At 55.4% G+C, this 19202-nt stretch overlaps 2 protein-coding genes across 8 annotated transcripts in view; one reads left to right on the top strand and one right to left on the bottom strand.

Moving 5' to 3' along the window:
- The window catches only part of MACROD1 (mono-ADP ribosylhydrolase 1), a 144030-nt gene that overhangs the window by 27666 nt on the left and 97162 nt on the right, over positions 1 to 19202 (top strand). The window lies entirely within an intron of this gene.
- Positions 5058 to 19202, bottom strand: part of FLRT1 (fibronectin leucine rich transmembrane protein 1) — a 78348-nt gene continuing 64203 nt past the window's right edge. For all 3 annotated transcript variants that reach the window (XM_019717845.3, XM_074336538.2, XM_074336539.2), the window contains one exon: positions 5058 to 15344. In XM_019717845.3, the coding sequence (XP_019573404.2) occupies positions 13271 to 15295 (2025 nt within the window). In that variant the 5' untranslated portion in view covers positions 15296 to 15344 and the 3' untranslated portion in view covers positions 5058 to 13270. The remainder of the gene's footprint in view (positions 15345 to 19202) is intronic.

Genomic DNA, 19202 nt, shown 5'->3' with positions numbered 1-19202 from the left:
AGAGGGCCTGCTTGGGGACCCACGATGGCCCCTCAGCCCGTCACCCGCAGTATGTAATCTTAGTTTTAGGGAGGTCCCTGTTCCCTTTTTCCTCCCCCTCACCACTGATCCATTCACCAGGCCCCGGTCCAAGGGAAAGCTAATTAAAGAATTTCTGTTCTTGGCTCAACCTGGACTTTGAAGATTCCCCTTGGTCTTCCTGGAGTATCTGAAAACAGGTAGAGAAATGGGGCGACAGAAAGGGCGTTGGATTAGCGCCCTGGAGCCTCCATAATAGGCTTAATCCCCCAATGTTGGCAGGTACCAAACAGCTCTGGGCCCGGCACTGCTGAGAAGTGACCCTTTGTGTCTGTGAGTCCGAGACCGCATGGCTCCTTGCCCCTAGCTTTCTGTGAGTGGGAGGCTGTGCATTCCCCAGGAGTTTAGTGGGTCAGGGAAGGGGAAAGACAGAGCCTGGGCCCCTTACCACACTTCTCCAGAGCAATGAAAGGCACCAGGCACTGGCACCCAAAAGCTCTGTGCCTCGTTTGTGACAGGGCTGCGACAGTGACTGGCACGTAGCAGATGCTCAGTAAAGTGAGTTGTCTCCTTACCCCCCCCACCACCACCACAGGTGCCTCCCACGTCAGTGTCTTTTCAGTGTCACGTCAGTGACAGAGATTTCAGTCAACCAACCACAAATATTTATTCAACATTTAACAGCACAACGTGAGGGCAGGGACCTTTGGAGTCCCTATTCACTGCTGTGTCCCCTATCTGAGCAGGGCCTGGCACACAGTAGGTGCTCAATAAAGACTTGTTGATCCTGTGGTTGGCAGTCATGTGCTGAGACAGAGATAGTCTCTGCTTTCACAGTGCTCATACTATTTCTGCCTTTGGGAAAAACCTGCAGAGTCTTGAGGGGATCACTGGTCCCCCAAATATGGGATGGGGGTATTAGAACCTCCCCTGCCTGTCATTTTGGGCTTTGGACAAGCCTGGTGTAACCCTGGGGAGAGCGGGGCCATCTGCTGCCACTCGGCCCCCATCCTCGCCCCCCTCCCAGACTCCTGCTCCTCTTTTCCCTCTGCAGTGCTGGGAGGCAGGGAGCATTTAGACCCGCAGGTCCCTGTGCAGGGACCTCTTGGGGGCACTCACCTGCATTGTGGAAATAAAAATGATAAAAACCTACCACTGAATTCTGGGTGGCAGTAAATTACTTAACACCTGAAACAGGTTGAAATGTGGCCACTGTGGCTTTTAATAAGCCCATCTCCGATGCAGCCGCTTCTGTGAGAAGCTGGCTGGGTCTCTTCTCGAAGCATAATTTCATCGCGTCCCAGGCTTGGCAGCAGTGCAAATAAGATTTCACTTCCCCTGTAAATCTCTGAGGGAGGAGCACCGGGATTTCATTTGTGCTGTCAGTTAGCGGCTCAAGAGAGCCTCCTTATTGAGTCTCGGAAGCAGAGGGTCCTTCAGAGGTGCCTGACATGGGGGCAGGAGGTGCTGACAAGAGGATGAGGGCTGTGGAGGAGGGAAGGGGACGCGGCCAGTGGGCCGGGAGCACGTTTGGCTTGGGGCACCTGAAAGTGGACGAGCAAGTTCCACCCAGACCTACTGAGGCAGGCCCAAGGGCTGGCTGAGTGACCTCAGATCCTTCTGGGATCTCCCAGGCTGAGCGCTAAGAACAGGCCACAGAATTCGGGGGGTTGCGGTTTGGGGTATTAGAACCTTCCCAGATTTGATCATCTCTTCTCTAGGCTGTTTGGTGAAGCCAGAGACTCCTCCTGGGAAGTGGGGCCAAGGGAAAGGAAGCTTCTGGAAACGGGTGGTTGCCAGGTAAGAGTGGGGTCTAGGCACAGGGGGTAGCAGCCACCCACTCTTTCTCCCATTTGAACAAATTTTTAGTTCTGACTCTGACCAAACAGGCAGAGTTGAATACAAGAAGCAGGGGCCCTGGGCTTTGGGGTACCCCTTGGCTGCAGGGCAGCCACTTGGGGTCTCACCCCACACCTGTCTGTAACCACAGTGATATGCAAGTCCTGAGATTTCTTGGTGAAGGAAAGGGCCGGAAGCTGCTTGGTTGGAGTACAGCACAGCAGGAGCTGCAGCAGGGAGGGTCCCAGGTTTGCAGGGAGACCACCCGTCTCCTGGGGTCCATCTGAAGACATGGTAGGCAGACGGAGGCACTGCAGGTTCATTGGTTCCTTCTGCCTCACAGAACTCGTGCCTTTGAGGGACTGGCCAGCTCTATTGGCAGTCCTCTGAGGATGGGGTGGGGCTCGCTGCCTGTCAGCCACCTACCCCTTTTTAGAAAGGATCAGTTACGTTTGGAGTGTCTTATTTCCATTGACCACAAATACAGATCCTGGAAACTCTCTCAGGGGTTCTGGTGAGTCCCTCTTGTGTGGCCCAACTTTGTCTGGGCCTCTCATTCCCCGTGGGCACTTATTAAACCTAAGATCCCCGCCCCCTGCCCCCCCCCCCCACTCCCTCCTGACTTCCTCCTGAAGCTGGAAGCTTGCGTCAGGCTGCGATCGTCTCTGGCAGGTTTTGGAGAGCAGGCCACAGGTCTTGGGTGTGGTCGGGATGGTTTGGGGAATAGGCCCCAGCCCCCCGGGACACCTCTCCTCTGTGCTAGACCTGGGGGCACTTTGCTGTCCTGACCTGAGGGTTCTGCTGAGACACATGGGCCTCCTTGCAAGAAATGCCGGTCAGTTCAGTGCTTGCCGTCGTGCCTGAGGACCAGGGATGCTGGGTGTGCAGGGATGGGGGCCTACACGCCCTGGACAAGTGGAGGGAAACCCAGAAAGCCTAGCACACGTTAGCAGGCTCGGTGTTGTCATGATGGTAGAAATACGAGGTCTGACAATTAAGTTTGTGAACTTACTGCAGTGATGTTGCTAACCTTTTTTGATATCAGAGGGATTATTCATTACGAATTTGTACCAATGGGACACACAGTTAACTGAGTTTACTGTTTGAAGTGCTGAAAAGGCTGTGTGAAAAAGACGAAAACGACCTGAACTTTTTGCCAACAATTCATGGCTCTTGCATCACGACAATGCACCAGCTCACACAGCACTGTGTCTGTGAGGGAGTTTTCAGGCAGTAAACAAATAACTGTATTGGAACACCCTCCCTACTCACCTGATCTGGACCCCAGTAGCTTCTTTCTTTATCTGAAGATAAAGAAGATATTGAAAGGAAGACATTTTGATGACATTCAAGATATCAAGGGTAATACGACGACAGCTCTGATGGCCATTCCAGAAAAAGAGTTCCAAAATTGCTTTGAAGGATGGACTAGGCGCTGGCGTCCGTACCTAGCTTCCCAAGGGGAGGACTTCGAAGGTGACTGTAGTGATATTTAGCAATGAGGTGTGTAGCACTTTTTCTAGGATGAGTTCTCGAACTTAATTGTCAGACCTTGTAAGAACAGTGATCTCTTATTAAGCATGCATTCTACAGAGGTGGAAACTGAGGCACAGGGAGTAAGTGCTGGAGCTCGTGGGTCTAAGCTAGTTCCAAGGGCCTCCAAGGCCCTGCCCTCTGGGACCGGGATTAATGCCCTCTGGGACAGCAGTGGCATTATTCCAGTGCTTCCCAGTGAACCCTTCCTCGCAGAACCTCTATTAGTTGTAGGGGCTGAGGAACACAGTTTGGGAAACCAGTCCTCCTGCCCTGGCTTGGGGAGAGCCCCAGGGGCGCCCTGGTTTGTGCACGCCTGCCAGTACGTAGAGGGTGAGGCCAGCTGGGGGCAGGCCTGTCTGTGCCTCTATCCCCCCCGCCCCCCAGTCCTGCCCTTGGGCCTTCAAGGGCGTGGCCGCGATCAGCTGGCAGGGCCTGGGCGGTGTGACCGGAGCCTGGGCCAGTGGGTGGGTCCTGTACGTTTACTGGGTAAGTGGTACCTGCCACAGGGAGGCTCAGTCAGACTTGGCCTTTCTGCCCGAGCCTCAGGGCTCTGCCGGGCGGTGTGCCCGCTCCCTCGCTCTCCAGGTCCTCCTCATCTCCAGAGTGATGCCTACCCCCGACGAGGGCAGGGCCCCGTCTCTCCTTCCATGAGGCAGGAAGGACGCCTCAGCCCCAACCCCAGCACATAGTAGGCCCTGAGTAAACACCTACTGACAGGCTGGATGACTGTGTTCTTGAAAGAGCCCTTGGCAGCCCTGGTGCCAGGGTCTCAAGTGAGGAAGAGTGGGGCAGTCCTACTGTGTGCTGGGTGCTCTGGGGGGATCACCTCATGTGCCGCTGTTTACAATGGTCACTCTGGGCTGGCTCCTGCCCCCAGGGCGCGGGAGGTGAGGATGAGAGGTGAGGGGAGAGAGGGGTGCCTGTGGGGTCAGAGCGCCCTGCATCACCCCAGACAGGCTACCCACCACCAAGGCACGCGGAGAAATAACTTTGCTTTCTTGGAATATAAGGAAAAACTCATTAACCTGTATCCAGACGTGAAATCAGATCTAAGACAGAAGTAATGAGTAATTATTTTATGTTAAATTTAGTAGAAATTGCTATTGTTCTCATGGAGAATTATTTTTTCCTTTCCTTATCTGAGATATCAGATAAGGCCTAGGGAGTTGTGAATTCAGTGGGGACATCTAGGGGATGAGGGGCATCTAATGGGGGGAACCCAGGCAATTGTTCACCGGGTGGAGGAATGGCACGTGTCCCCAAGTCCTGTACAGTTCCAGTCTTATCTGAGTGACCACATGGGTGCCTGGGCCTCTTATGGGATAATCCACAGCTTCTGTTAATACGTCTCTACATGGAGACCCTCTCGGAGTTTGCCTTTAGCTGGCGGTCTGCCTTTCTTGGGGCCTGTGGGATGGGGTCAGAGGTCCCTCTCTGTCTTGGAGCAGAATCATTATTTTGGTTTCGATGGTGCCCTGGGGAACTTACTAACTCAGAGTCTCTCCCCCCCTCCCCTCTGGCCGCCACCTCTGGGCCAGTGGACCCGGCAGTAGAGCTGGCCCTTGGGAGCGAGGCCTGGGGATGGGGTGTAGGTGGCTGAGTGTGTGTGTGACAGACGCCTGGCCCTGGCATGCTGGGCCCCAAGCCAAGAGTCAGCAGCGAGATGGCTGTAAAAGTTAAATCTATTTATTTCAAGAAAGGACAAGGAAAGTGGACTTGGACATTTTATATGAAAACAGACAAACAGAAAATAGGACTAAATAGTTCATCACATTCATCTCAACATTGAAGTTTCAAGGCACCTACAAGAAGGAGGCCGAGGGTGGTTCGCAGTGCACTTTGGTTTGTGTTGTCGCCGTCGTGGGTGTTTGTGTGTTTCGTTTTCCAAAATCCCCTATCTAGTGGTGAGGTTGGGAGTGAGGCAGGTGGGCCCGGAGCCAGGCCTGGTCAACCAGCTGGGTCTCAGGTGGCAGCAGGCAGCAGTGGGAGTGGTCCCATCCCTCAGGCCCCCAAGATTGCTTTGCCCTTCACAGAAAAAGGATAAAAGGCAAGGAGCATGCGGCCAAGTGGCCCCATGGGGCTGATTCTACAGGTGAGGAAGGGCAGGGGCTCAGGGGAAGGTGGGGGTGCCTGGGCAGGGATCCCTCAGATGGCAGAAGGGACCTTGGTCATAGGCTTGCGAGAGACCAGGCCTGCGCTCCCTGTGCCCTCAGCTGGCCGGGCACCCCGCCTTCTGTAGCAGAGGGACCCACCCCTTCTCCAGGGTCTGGCTGAGGCCCCCTCCCAGGCTTCCTCCTCCTCAGCTCACCGGGAATGGATGACTGAACAAAGCACCGGTGAGCCCAGTGTGTAACAATACCAAATGCGATACAAACAACCTTTCCCATCAGGAAAGGCTGCTGTTGGTGGCTCTTAAAAAACATTCACTCTGCAGTGCGTATGCGTGGGGTTTCTCTGAGTTTATACTTTTTCCCATTGCCTCTCTGTTCACACCTGCCTGGTGACATTCCTATTTAGCAGGCGTCGGCCGCTCCAGTCTGCAGATCACACAACTGCACCCTCTCTCTGGCTCGCCTGTGTTCACAACCTGTAGCCTCTCCCAACCTTCCACACTATCTCTCCCTCTCAGATGACAAACCTCCAATGCTGGGCCGTCCAGATTCCTCCCCATGGCTCTCAGCAGCTCTGTGAGCTGGAAGGCACCAGGGTCCTCCGTCCAAAGAAACCCCCCACACACACTGCAGCCCAGCGCCAGGCCCTGGACGCTGGGCGGGCTGCTTAGTGAGGCCACGGGCCTGCTGGCAGGTGGTATGTTGGATGGGGTAAAAAAAGCTAAGGCTAGTTTCAGGGTTTTGTGTCTTCCTCCGAGGTACCCAGAACCTTTCAAAAACTGGACCAATCAGAGGTGGGTGGTCTCTGGGCCACTCTGCAAGCCTGTCCTGCGAACAGGACAGGTAAGATGTACTCTGGACCTCCCAGCTTCAGGGAGATGAGTGTGTGGCAGCCCGTGTCCACTGTGGCTTTGATTGTCGGTTCATGTTGCATTTGTTTTTCTCTGTCTTGAAGATAAAGCCTGGTTAGTTCCTCCAGGTGGTTGACTCAGGGTGTGGGGACTCTTGACAGGGTGGTCAGACAAGGCAGGACATTCAATTCTCTGCCCTTTGTCATCCACTTGAGGCTCTGCTTGGAGAGAGGAAACTGAGACCCCCAGGCCAGCCACCGGATCTCGCAGAGTGGCTGGATTTCCCCATCAAGCTCACAGCTGGTGATCGGTGGGTCCAAGGGAGAGCCGAGTGAGATGCTTCAGAGAGGGAGCCCCTCCCTGTGCCAGGCTGCCAGCAGACCAGGTGCAGGACGGGAGGAAAGCCATTGGCAACACCTGCCTGGGCCCTTTGCGCTGAGCTGTGGGGGCAGACAGCAAGCAGGGCGGACGAGGAGGCCAGAGGAAGGTTAGAGAAGAGACGAGCACCGTGTGCCAAGTGCTGTGCTGGGCTCAGTGACCCAGCACAGAGGAGCTTGGGGACCTGTCATCTTGCCCAACTGGCTGTCCATCCTGACAGCTGTAAAAGAGATTTAGGAGCAGTGACAGCAAAGACCTTCCTGCAGGGATGCTCCAGGCTCGGCCTTTTGGGCTTTCAGGTGTGGAGGGCAGTGTGGGTGGGTGTGGGAAGGATGGGCCCGAGCACGCTGGTGGCTCTGGTGCCCACAGAGCCTCGGGCTGGCTTTGCGAGGAAGTCAGGTCCATGTGAGTCCCCTGCAGGGCACCCTGTGCCTTCAGTTTGCCCACATTGTCCTCCCCACATAAGCCGGCACTTCAGTAACAAGTGGTGGAAGGGGAATGACTGTGGTGGTGGTGGGGGGGGGGAGCAGGGCAGGAGCTGCCCCAGGCTCTGCTGCGCTGATGGGAGAAAAGAAGGCTTTGCCTCTATGGCCTCGGGCGTCTGGGATACCTGCAAATCCCATTTATGGTGGAAAGTGGGCCTGATCCCAGCGATAATGGAATTTACAAAACCAGAGAAAAACAAAGCATTAAAAATGCAAAGGGAGAAGGAGAAAGTAGAGAGAGGAGGGATCGAGAGCCTGGGGAATCTTTTTGTGAGTGTTTTTAAAGAAGCAAATGTGGATTTTTCAGGCAAGTACTTGGAACATTTCAAAAGAAATGGCAAATGCTTAAAAAGGCAGAGTGAACAGTGCCCCAGGCAGCCATCAACCTGGCTGGGACGGATGCATTGAGCTGCCAGTATCAAGTGTGTTGAGTTGGGAAAAGGGCCGGTGGGACGGCGAAGCTCGGTGGGGCAGGGGCCCTGGAACCTGGAGCAGGCCCAGGAGGCAGCCTGGGCCCCAGAGCCCTAGGCCCCAGAGGTGGCCTCCGGCAAGCCAGCCTGAGTGGGTGGTCACCTCCCCGCCAACTCCCTGTCCAGACTCCGGGATGGAGTGACACATGTGTGCACTTGCTCTCTCTCTGCCTTTTGGACATTGAGGATGGGAATTTTGCGGCATCTCTGGTACCACAAGCAGCTCTGACGAGGCTGGGTGGCCTGGCTATAGGACGGCCCTACCCTGGGATTTTCAGGGGACACTGGTCATTTTGAGCAGCACAGCGATGGTCTCTTGCTATCTTCCTTATAGGGTCCTGGGAGATGAAACAGTAAGGGTGGGAACCAGGATCCTCTAGTCAAAGAACCAGGCCTTGGCTTCGGCTGGAAAATACCTGCCATATCCCTGTCAAGTGCTTGAATGATCCTAGTGACGGAGAGCTCATTGTCTGATCCCTTTTCTGGGCCAGAGTTTCTCTTTCCTGCCCTTCACTTTTCCCTTCATAGTTGAGCCCACTCCCCTTTTACTGACTGCAGGGAATGGATCAGAAACAGACCGACCCTGGAACAGTAAGGAAGCAGAGGCGCTCATGGCTCTAGAGTCCTACTCTAAGCGACTGAACCAGCCACTTCCCCTCACTTGTGACCCTTGAAGGCAAACGGAATCTGAAGGGCAAGAGTAGGGTCTCTGTTGGGGGCTGGGGGCTTAATGACCTGTGTAGACCAAGTAACCTGCCCTGTCCTGGAGTCCCAAGCACAAGCCCCATGATGGAGGCAGAACTGCTTTCCTCAAGGGCAGTGTGCCCCTTAATTAAGCCCAGTGTACCCCCGAGTGCTCTGGCCTATGTGGTGTCAGCCCTCACAGACCAGCTTCCTTGGGAGCTGCAATGGGGCAGCCCCTGAGCCAAGCCCGGAAAATTTGTGCTTTGCACACGGCCACTGGGGGCAGGTTCATAAAACTTGAAAAAAATCCCCCTTTCCCTTCACTTCCAAGGAGTTTAATCTCTCCTAATCAATTTAGCAGACTCGGTTGGTTGTAAATGCTAATGATTTGCATTTTCAAGCCTTTTTATCCCTCCTTAGGAAAAAGGGTGCCGCCTCTGCGTTCTGGAAGGTCTGCGTGGGGCTGCGAATTGCTTGTTAGCGCTCAACTCCTGCCAATCCAGCCCCAGGCATCCGCCGCCTGTCACCTGCACTGATTTGAGTGCGGGAGGGGACATGGGCGCTCATATTGGCCGGGTCCTTGGGGGGCACAGGCCCTCCTTTCAGCAGATGCCCAGCTCCGTCTCTCCCTGCCTGCTGCATCCAGTTTTCCTGGTACTTTTTTTTCATAGGCCCAAGCCTCAGATGCCCTGTCCTTCTCCCTGGCACGTTCAGCAGGTCGCAGGTTTCTGGAGTAGAGTGGATTGGCTTTGGGACTTGCGCTGCCATTGTGAGGGGTGGTGGTGTCCTCCCCTGGCTCCCTGGCTCCCAGGATGAAGGAGGGAGGCTCAGATGCAGTCCCGGGCTCGCTGCCAGCCCCTTCTTCAGGCCCCAGTCAGCCCACGCAGATCCATAGGGATCCCTCACCTGTTCCGTCTCTCCTGCTCTGGGCCTCCGTCACCTGCATTGGACCAACTAGAACTTTCCAGAATCAGTGGAGGGGAGGAGCATTTGGCCTCTGGAACACCCAGCTTTTCTGGGTGAAGCTAAACCCTGTCTCAGCCTCCCCTACTTTACAGAAGGGTAAACAGAGGCCGTGGATTCGCAAAACACTTTTCCTGCACTCGTCTGGGAACCCTCCCTGCTCCTTCTTCACTCTCCGCCGGGCCTAAGCCTCCCCATTGTTGGGGCTGGTGGGCCTCCCTGTACCCCTCACGGGAGGGAGAAGAGGCACAAGGCAGCATGGCCTGTAGGCTTTGGGTGGGGAAGCCTGGGCCCCCCCAGCCACTGCCATCTTCCCAGCTGCTATCACCTCCCCTGGTAGCGTCACCCAGAGTGGGAAGAAGCCAGTGTCCCAGCTCCTGCCCTGGGTGGGGAGGCCCCCTAGTCAGCCACTGGGCGCCATGTTACCATGGAGGCGATCCAGGAAGCTTCCGCGGGAGGCTGCAGGAAGCGGGAAGTAGAAAAGGGAAGAAAAGAAGCTTTTGATGCACATCATGTCTGCGGAATTGAGTATGACTAATTAATAGATTTTATTCTTAGTAATCTCTTAAGCATCCCATACATTGGGCCCCACGCCTGAGCTGAGCTTACAACAGGCCTCATTCGCAAAATGCAAATGACTCGCCTGGCCTTGCTGCCTTCTCTCCTTCCTTGCTTTCTCTTTCTTTTTTTTTTTTTTTTCCAAGGGGAAATTTAAAGGAAAATTGCCATGTAATAGAAAAGAGATCCCAGTCACTACATCTAATTACCACGAAGGGTAAACCACTTAACCAAAGACCTATCGTGGGCTTTTTAAAAAAAACATACACAAAAACTTTAAATCTGCCTTAAATGCCGCAAAATACACTCATCAACGCCGAGGCCACTGAGGTGGTTCTGACTAGTTAGAGGCCGCAAGGGTCAGGATGGCTGCCCACAGAGGGAGACTCTCGACAGAAGTGGCGGCCCAGGCCCGGGACTTGTCTCCTGGGCCCCGTGTCCTCACATGCGTCCCGGGTGGGGGAGGCTGCATATCCTGCAACATCACCTTCCCCCTCGTGTTGTGTGGCCAGCTCGGAGGAGGTGGACCAGGAGGGGATGGGGTTTCAGAGTAAGACCTTCAGGCCCACTTCTAGGCTTGGGGGGGGGGACGTGAGATCACAGACATTTGGGAGCCTGCGCTCAGAAAGGATACTGGGAAGATGTCGGGATGCTTAGGGCAGAAAAGGTGAGAGCGGGTCCCAGGGCCCTAGCTGGGCGAGTTTCCACTGTCCTTTGTGCCTACACTGGTGGAGGAGGCGGGCAGGGCTTGGCTCTGCAACCCCTTGTGAGCCCTGCCTGAGCTCAGTTAGTGCAGGAGCCGGGAGCTGGTGACCAATGTCATCCTGCCTGGGCCTACTTTGTGCTCTGGGGAAGGAAAGTTCATCCCTAAGCCTGGTCTTGGAGGGCACTGGTGGCAAGGTTCTCCCCCACAGCCCTCTGCATCGGGCCACCAGCTGTTCCCCAAATGCCTTTGTAGCCTCTACGGGGATAATCTGACCTCTGCCTGTCATGGGGAAAGGAGAAAGGAGAAAGGAGGACCTAGAGTGAGCTGGAGAAGTGACATGTGGGCAGTGGGGACTTGGGGGCCAGTGGTGCGGTGGCCAGGGACTGATTTTCCTGGGACACTGACAGAAGGCAGGAGTGGTGCCTTGAGGGAGGGGCCCTCTTTTCAGAAACAGCAGAGACCTTGGACTTCTGTGCCCCAGCCAATGCCCCGCACACCCTGGTGCACCGTCTCCTCCTCCCTGAGCTGCTGGGAACGGACCTGTGTCTGGGGCCACTGCAGGCCAAAGGGAGGGCTGTCTTTACACAGACGTGAAATTAAGGCTGGGAAAAATTTCTCTCCTGACCTCACTGTATGAGAAAAATGATTCAAGTGGGAAAAGGGAGAAAAGGCTTGTTTTAGAATGAGATACGTCCACGCCCCTTGGCCTCTCCCTGGGGCTCGAGAGTTGGGAGTCTCCATTTGGTGAGACTGTCCCTTTGGCCAGGCCATGGAGAGCCCGTGTCTCTTCTCCACTGCTCTCATGCAGCTGTTGTGTCCATTTCTTTCAAACCGCCCCATTCACTGAAGGCTGCCAGTCGCATCTTCTCATGTCCTGTGGGTGGCCAGCCCCGAGCCTGTCATGGCAGCCCTGCGACTGCTGTTCAGTCTCGTCCTCCCGCCTTTGGCTTTTGTCAAAGCAGTTGAGGCCTTTTGAAAACACCGCTGCCAGGAACTGGACCTCTTCTCATCCTCCCTGTCCTCAGACCAGCATCTCTCCTTTGACCTGCTCGGTGCAGGACAGGTGGCACGTTGATGGATGGTGACCGGGGTCCCCCGAGTGCTGGGACGCAGGAGATACCCAAACCCCAGGCACCTCTCCTCTCTTCTTTCCAGATTTGCTGTCATTATTTCATCATCGTTGTAATCTCATGGCTCGCCACACTGTACTGTCAGTTGATAAATGATGACAACGTTGGTTCCAGGGGGAGGAAATAAAATCTTTACTCTTCTGAGGGCTCCGGTCAGTACCCTTTTGGAGGCTGGCATGTTCAGAGGGTGATCTGGGCTTCCATCTCCAGACCCACCCAAAGGTGGGCATGCTGAGTGTTCTGTATTTGGGGGTGCTAGCTGCCAGGGCTTTTCTGAGAATTTTCATGTCTTTTTCTGGGCTTTGTTTGAGCAGCCATGGAAACCATTAGGTCTAATCAGCTGGTATTAACACAAAACAAAACACAAAACCCATCCCTGTGCCAATCACCTGTCCCAGGAGGCAGCATAGAGCAAAGAGAAAGTCGCTACTGAGTGACTGAATGTGGGGCGGTGGGGAGATGAGGACACTGGCAGTCAAAAGAAGTTTCTCCATATCATCAGAAAGGAGTGTGGCTCAGCTCTGGCCAACCTGAGATAGGATGAACTGAAAGTACCCCTTGCCCAGGGTCCCCCCAGCCACCTGTCCAGGACAGACACACCTCCACCTTTAGGAACAGCGTCGTCCTCCACCCCACTCCCATCCCCAACACACTATGTCTACTTACTCAATGATTGCTAGGAGAAAACAATGTTTTCGCAACTCTATTGTCTCAGGAAATGGTATGAACTGACCCAAGAAGTACTGTAAGGACCATCTGTGTGGCTCTGTCTACCAGTCTGTATTTAGACATGACATAGATCGAGATAGACAGGTAGATAGATGCATCTCCGAGTGGCCGGGAAAGCCACAGCTTCTATGGGGTTTCCACAGAGTATGGTGCATGGAATTGAAGAGGGTCTCAGGATAGGAAAAAGAAAGTTTGTTTTTTAATTGGCTATATCATTGTTCAAAGAATGCAGTGAAAGACGCAATATTTCTGAAAATCTGGAAGGGAAATGGTATGGAAAGAACCAGGGAAGAGATTTCAGGACAATATCTCCATAGCAAAAGATCTTTTCTTCCCCCTCTCCTTTGTGAGGAGCCTGAAAATCTTCTATCACGTCTTTGCCAGCGAGCAGGCGGCAGTGAGAGCTGCGTGGGGGCTTCGCGTATCGGCTGCTTCTCTCTGACGGTCCTTTTATGACGGCCCTGAACAGAGCATGAGGCGTACACAGACGTTGTACAGGTAGTATCTTTCCAGTTCAGGAAAAAAAAAACCCCGACCCAACCCTTACTGCAATATTATTTTTAGTTCTTCCCTCCCCAACTGGCATAATTTGGTATAACGTCAAATACTCCTGCTTTCTATTCTTTAAAAAAAATTTTTTTTCACTGTGGTATTCTAGAAAATTGTCAACCCTCCCCAAACTGCTTTTTGCTGGGAAAGTTGTCATGGAGTTTCTTTTTCCTGCTCTGTCGGATGGCAGCAGGCTGGGCAAAGCCATGGGGTCGCCACACGAGGAGGAGGCGGGAGCTGGGGCGGGCATACCCGGCGGGCCCTCATGTGTAGGAATAGTCTATGTCGGGGATGCCGCCGTCGCGATAGCCCCGCGTGGTGCCGTAGCCGATGGTGTGCGTGCCCTTGCAGAGGCTGCTGCCATTGGAGGGGAAGATGGTGTGGACCACGTACTCCTCTTTGGTGCCATAAGGGTTAATGGGCAGCATTTGCAGCCCGGGGCCTCGGATTTCCAGGATGGAATTATCCTTCTTGGTCCCCGACTCCATATAGTCGTCCTTTTTCCGACTGCCCCGGTTGTAGGCCCGCTCCCGTGTCAGCAGCTCGCTGGCTCGGTGCACGTACCAGCAGATGGCCCCCAGGATCAGGAAGAGGAAGACGAGGGCCACGGCACCACCAATGATGCCCGCCAGGGGCAGGCCGGCCATGGGGTTGGCATTCTGCTCTTGGTTGAGCGTGGTGGTGGGGCTGTAGCTGTCTGCCGTCTCCGCCTTGGCACACACGGGTGTCTCGTTGGCCACGTAGGTATTGCCAGTCTCCATGGTGACCATGCAGATGATATAGGTGGACTTGGGCTCCAGGGCCGTCAGCAAGTACTCTGTCTTGTCCCCTTGCACCAGGGTCTCTGTGATGGAGCCCACGGCCGGGCTGTGGCCCAGGCGCAGCCAGCTGAGCCGGAAGGAGGAGGCGGGGAGTGTGGCCTTCCATGTGATGTGGATGGAGTCTGCCGTCAGGGGCTTCACGTGGATCACCAGGGTCTTGGCGCCGTCGCCCGTGGCCATGGGGTAGTCAAGGTTGGAGTCAGGGAGGCGCAGCCCCGGCCTCTTGGCCTTGAGGGTGAAGAGTGAGCCCTGGGGTGTGGTGGCAGAGGCGTGGTTGCCGGCCGTGGTCTTGGCAGCGGTGTTGGCTGCCCCACCCTGCGACCCGGTGTCAAAGCACTCGTCCATCTCGCTGGTGATGTCCTTGATGGCCATGCCCCGGACCTTCTCGGGGCCCTGGCACATGAGGCCTCGAACGTTGACTACGGCCGCCCTCGCCTTCACCCAGTCCCGCAGCCACACGAGGTTACAGCCGCAGAACCAGGGGTTGTTCCGCAGCAGCAGCTGGGCCAGGTTCTCCAGGTCGTCGAATAGGCCGCGGGGCAGCGTGGTGAGGTTGTTGTTGGACAGGTCCAGGCGCTCCAGCTCGTGCATCTTGGCCAGCGTGTTGTAGGGGATGTGGCTGATGGCGTTGTCCTGCAGGTAGAGCTTCTGCAGGTGGGCGCTGGGCAGGTTGAGGGGCGGGGCGGCCAGCGAATTGCGCACCAGCGAGAGCTCGGTGAGGTTGTGCAGGCGGCTGAAGGTGTCGTCGGCGATGCGTGGGTTGGCCAGCAGGTTGCCGTCCAGCACCAGGCGCCTCAGGCTGTCCAGGCCCTTGAAGGCGTGCAGCGGGATGGTGGAGATGCGGTTGTCGTCCAGCCGCAGCTCCTCCAGCGTGCGGGGCAGCCCCGAGGGGATGCTGCTCAGGTGGTTCCGGCTGAGGAAGAGCAGCTTGAGCCGCCTGCTGTCGGCAAAGGCGTCCTCCTCGATGCTGACGGTGGACACGGAGTTGTCGTCCAGGTGCAGCTTCTCCAGCAGCGGGACGCGGGCCAGCGAGTCCCTGGCGATGGCTCGTACGTTGTTGTCCTGCAGGTGCAGCTCCCGCAGGGAGCGCGGCAGGTTGACGGGGAACTCGTCCAGGTTGTTCTCGTACAGGTAGATGACCTGCACGTTGACCTTGGTCTTGAGGTCCTGGGGGATGCCCGCGTTGTTGATCTGGTTGTTCTGCAGGTACAGGGTGGTGGCATCGTCAGGGATGTCGGCGGGGATGGAGGTGAGTCCCCGGTCGTTGCAGTAGATGAAGCCGTTGTCACAGCGGCACACGGAGGGGCAGGTGGTGCTGTCGATGACCTCCGTCAGGAAGGCGATAAGCCCGTAGCAGAGAAACAGCCAGTCCCGCAGGTCCATGGTGGCCGTGGTCATCACGACGGTGGCCGTGACAGTGGCGGCAGGCGTGGTGGTGGCGGTGGCGGTGGGGTGTGCCACCACCATGGTGGATGGCTGGGAAAGTCGGGTCTCACCTGATTTGGGGCCTCAACACCTGCAAGGAGCACAAGACACGTGCGGTGAGAGTGATTCGCGGTGCCCCTGTCTGCCACCAAGGGGTTGCTGCAGTCGGGGTCACAGGGCATAGGTCAAGCCTCCAGGCGCACACACCAGGGCCCTCTCTGTGCCAATTTTACATCACATGTGATCGCTCGGGCCGAGGTCGGACTCTAAATCTCATCAGAAGCAAAGGTGCTGCCCTCCTGGACCATGATTCTGTGCCTCGGGCGGGGTTAATTTAGTGAGAGCCACGCCGCAGTTTCGGTTTCTTCTTTCAGGATCTCACGTTAAGCCAGTCTTTAAAGCTAATGCTAAAAGTGGCTGGTCGATGTCGATGGGTTGGATTTAGGGTATGTTTTATGGATTCAGAGCCACCATTTCTCACTGGAACAGGGAACACACATCCCTGTCTGGCTCAGACCCGGGGTTTGAAGGGAAGGGTTGCTTCTGGGAGGCCTGCGCGCTCAAAAGGGGGGGCTTCACTAGAACCTGCAAAAAAGAAGCTGCCAGTGTCGTCACTGGTGAGCAGTGGAGAGCGGGAAGCTTCATTGTCGGGTGTTAAAACATGTCCTGTGTGTCACTCGTGCATTTTATAGACAGAAGAAGAAGGTGTCGACAGAACTGCTTTCTCATGTATTTACAGAAATCTCTTTTCATCAGAGGTGCCCTCCCTAGCTCTGTATTCCGTGTCGTGTGGGAAATGATTCCACACTTTGCCCCCTTCTCAAATCACGAAACTTTCAGCTATTTTGAAAAATATGTGTATCTGTTTTCTTGCGTTTAAAGAAATGAGACAAGTAAAAGGAGGGAGGGGTCCATGCTCTGAGGGAATTGCTTGCAGGTGTAATTTCAGTTTTCACAAATGGAAAAATTGCAGCATAGATTTTTCTCATATTATTTTACTGTTCATAGTGGTAAAAAAAAAATCAATTAAAGAGAAATTATCTTTCAACCTCAGTGGGGAAGGTGTCTTCATGCAGCCGGCAAAGGTCTGCTATATAATTCTAGATTCACGAAGGCTTTTCAGTTGGGACACAATGGCCTCTTGGAGTCTGAGCGAGGCTCCCGCCTGGAGGGCAGCCCTGACGTGCGGAGCAGAATTGGGACTGCTCGCCAGAGGAGGCAGTGGGGGCCTCACTCCCATGCCCGAGGGACCAAGCGTCTCCGTTTCTCAACCACGTCAAACCTCTCTTCCCTCTCTCTCTCTATTCCAGGACTGTTCCTCCCCATCTAGCAAACTGCTCTTCATCCTTCAGGATCCGTCAGGATCGGGCTCAAATGTCCCCTTCCTTTGCTAGGTTTCCTGATGCCAGATAAAGCTTCCTTCTGCTCCGTTCATGCTTCCGTCCGTCCACCCACTCACCTATCCATCCATCCCCGACTTATCCATCCAGCACCTACCGTGAGCCAACCTGTGTTCTAGCCACTTAGCAGTCCATTCTGGTGGGACAGGAGGTCACACGATAATAAAGATCTTGCCTAGAGCTTTATGAATACTCAAGTCATTTAATCCTCCCAGCAAACACGAGGTCAGAGCCCTTCTTATTCCCATTTAACAGATGAGAAAACTGAAGCTCGGAGATGTGAACTTACTCAAGACAAGTGAGAGGCGGTGAGGAGGAAGCTAGGCCAGAATCTTGACCTCTGGGCTCACAGCCCTCGCTGCAATGTCCCTGGGCTGCAGGTCGCACTGTTTGGTGACTGGTATTTTAATGTCCCTCACTACATTTCTGCTGCTGGAGGGTGGGGACCGTGGGCCATGTCGGCCTGGTGTGGCTTGGCATCAGTGACCACCCAAGCCCAGAAGGGACTGAAAAAGCGGGAGCACCCGCGTGCCCCGCACACTCACGTCCCATTCGCGTTTACGGGGGCCTTGCCCAGCCCGAAGCTCCAAGTCTGCTGGAGAGCACGGGCTTTGCTCCTGGCTAACGCACTAACCTCACTCAGGGCCTGTTTGCGGCACAAAGCTTTGTCCGTGAGGTAGACCCAAGGCAGGTCACGGGCTGTCCAAGGACACCTGGCTGGAAGCAAGTAAGGGCAAGAGGGAAGGGCACATGGGGTCTGCGCCTGGACCCAGAAGGGGAAGCCAGAGGAGGGGGCTGATGAGGCTAAGCCCAACACTCCAGGCCCCTTCCCACCTGCACCCGTTGCCCTGAGGGACTGGGGACACTTGCCTGCTGCCTCGGAGCTCTGCCCATTCCATTCACACCTGTCCCTTGGAATGTGGAGTTGGTCTTTGCTTCCTGCACACTGAGCTCCCTGCCCTCTGCCGATTGGGGTGTCATCTTTGTTTCCCTGACCAGGCACCCTGGCCGTTCCTCTGCTCATCTCCTGTACAGAGCCTTGCACCACACCAGCCTGTCCCTGCCCTCAGCGGCATTGAGTCACCTCGTACGGTCCAGGTGGAATATGAGCATCCCAGGTTGCCTGGTCTTTATCTGACCACTGACACTCCCACCCTCATTATATCTGGGACTGGGAAGGACACTGGCCCAGACTACAGGGCAGACAGGCTTAAAGCAGGGGATGGTCATGCAGCTCTAGGCGTGCTGGCCTTCAGAGGACAGGAATGAACCCAGGCGTGAGGAGGACCCCTCCAGCCAGGCCTCACCTCCTACCCCCTTCACAGGCACATGTTTGAACCTGTGCCCGCCTGTCACAATCACACGGTCCTCTGTCCTATTATACAGCTGAGCAGCCTATGGCTCGGGCCTGTCCAGGGTCACAGCCAGCCCAGGTTTCCAGCTGCACGTCTCTCTGCACCTTCCTCTGCAAGGAGTCAGAACCACGAAGGTTATAGAGCCTGGAGGTCCTGTCTCAAGCTGCTTGTGAGCAGAGTCAGGGCCAGAAAGGCACAGGCCTGCCCAAAGGCCACCTCGCCTCAGTCTCAGGGATCAAGTCCAAGCCCAGGAGCCTCTGCCTGGGCCCCCAGCAAAAGGCCAGAGGCACACCCTCCTTGGTCTGTCAACGCTGAGTCCTGGCACAAAGATGTGGGTGGCCCCTGAGCTCGGCCTTTCCCGGCCAGGGGCCTGAGCAGGGGCAGGCTTGTTAAGGCCAAAGGCAAGGCCAGCCACTGCCTTCTCTGGCACGGACGTCAGTTCCTGGTGCTTGCTCAGCTCACGGCCACAGCCCTCAGCCTCCAGAGGCCCTGGCATCATAATACAGTGTAAATTGCACCTTTCAGAGATGCCTGATGGATAACCAAGAAGCACTTGGGAGGCAGGGACCCAAGGCCTTTCCGTTCCTCTGTCTGTGGGTCTCATCCATCTTGGCTCAAGTCTCCCCTGCCACCCCTTCCTCAAGGCCTCAAATGCTGAGCCTCTGGCTCCGGAAAAGCAAGGCAGGGCCTGGGGTGGGGAGGAAGGAGCACGCCTTGCCGGAGGAGCCCATTAATTGCTCGGGTGCCAGGCAGGCTTTTTATTCTCTTGTTGTGTGTTTGATGGTTTATGTGGCCGTCAAATTAAACCTGGTAAATCGCCCGTCTTTTACGGGGTCACTTGTTGCACGAATCCTGCAGACTTCAGCATGGTGTCAGCTCCACAACTGACAGCAGGATTCTTGGTATGCCGTGGGGGAATGGGGGAGGGGAGCAGTGAGGTGGCTCAGACTGGAGGTAGCCCGACCCCTGTTAGCCGAGAGGGTACCTGGGGCATCATTCTTGGCATTCTCCATTAGTCACTAGCTCCCGCCATCTTCCAGGACAGAGAAATCTGGGTTTGAGTCCTGCCTCTGCCACTTCCAGGCTGTGTGATCTTCAGCAAGTTCCTTTCCCTTTCTGAGCTTCAGATTTCTCAGCTATGAATGTGGTCACAATAATTCCCCTTACAGAGGAACTTACTATTTAGGATTCAAT

The sequence above is a fragment of the Rhinolophus sinicus genome, chromosome 14, assembly GCF_057876585.1.
Source record: "Rhinolophus sinicus isolate RSI-liver-muscle chromosome 14, RSI-T2T, whole genome shotgun sequence".
NCBI lineage: Eukaryota > Metazoa > Chordata > Mammalia > Chiroptera > Rhinolophidae > Rhinolophus > Rhinolophus sinicus.
This window is presented reverse-complemented; position numbering and strand designations above follow the sequence as displayed.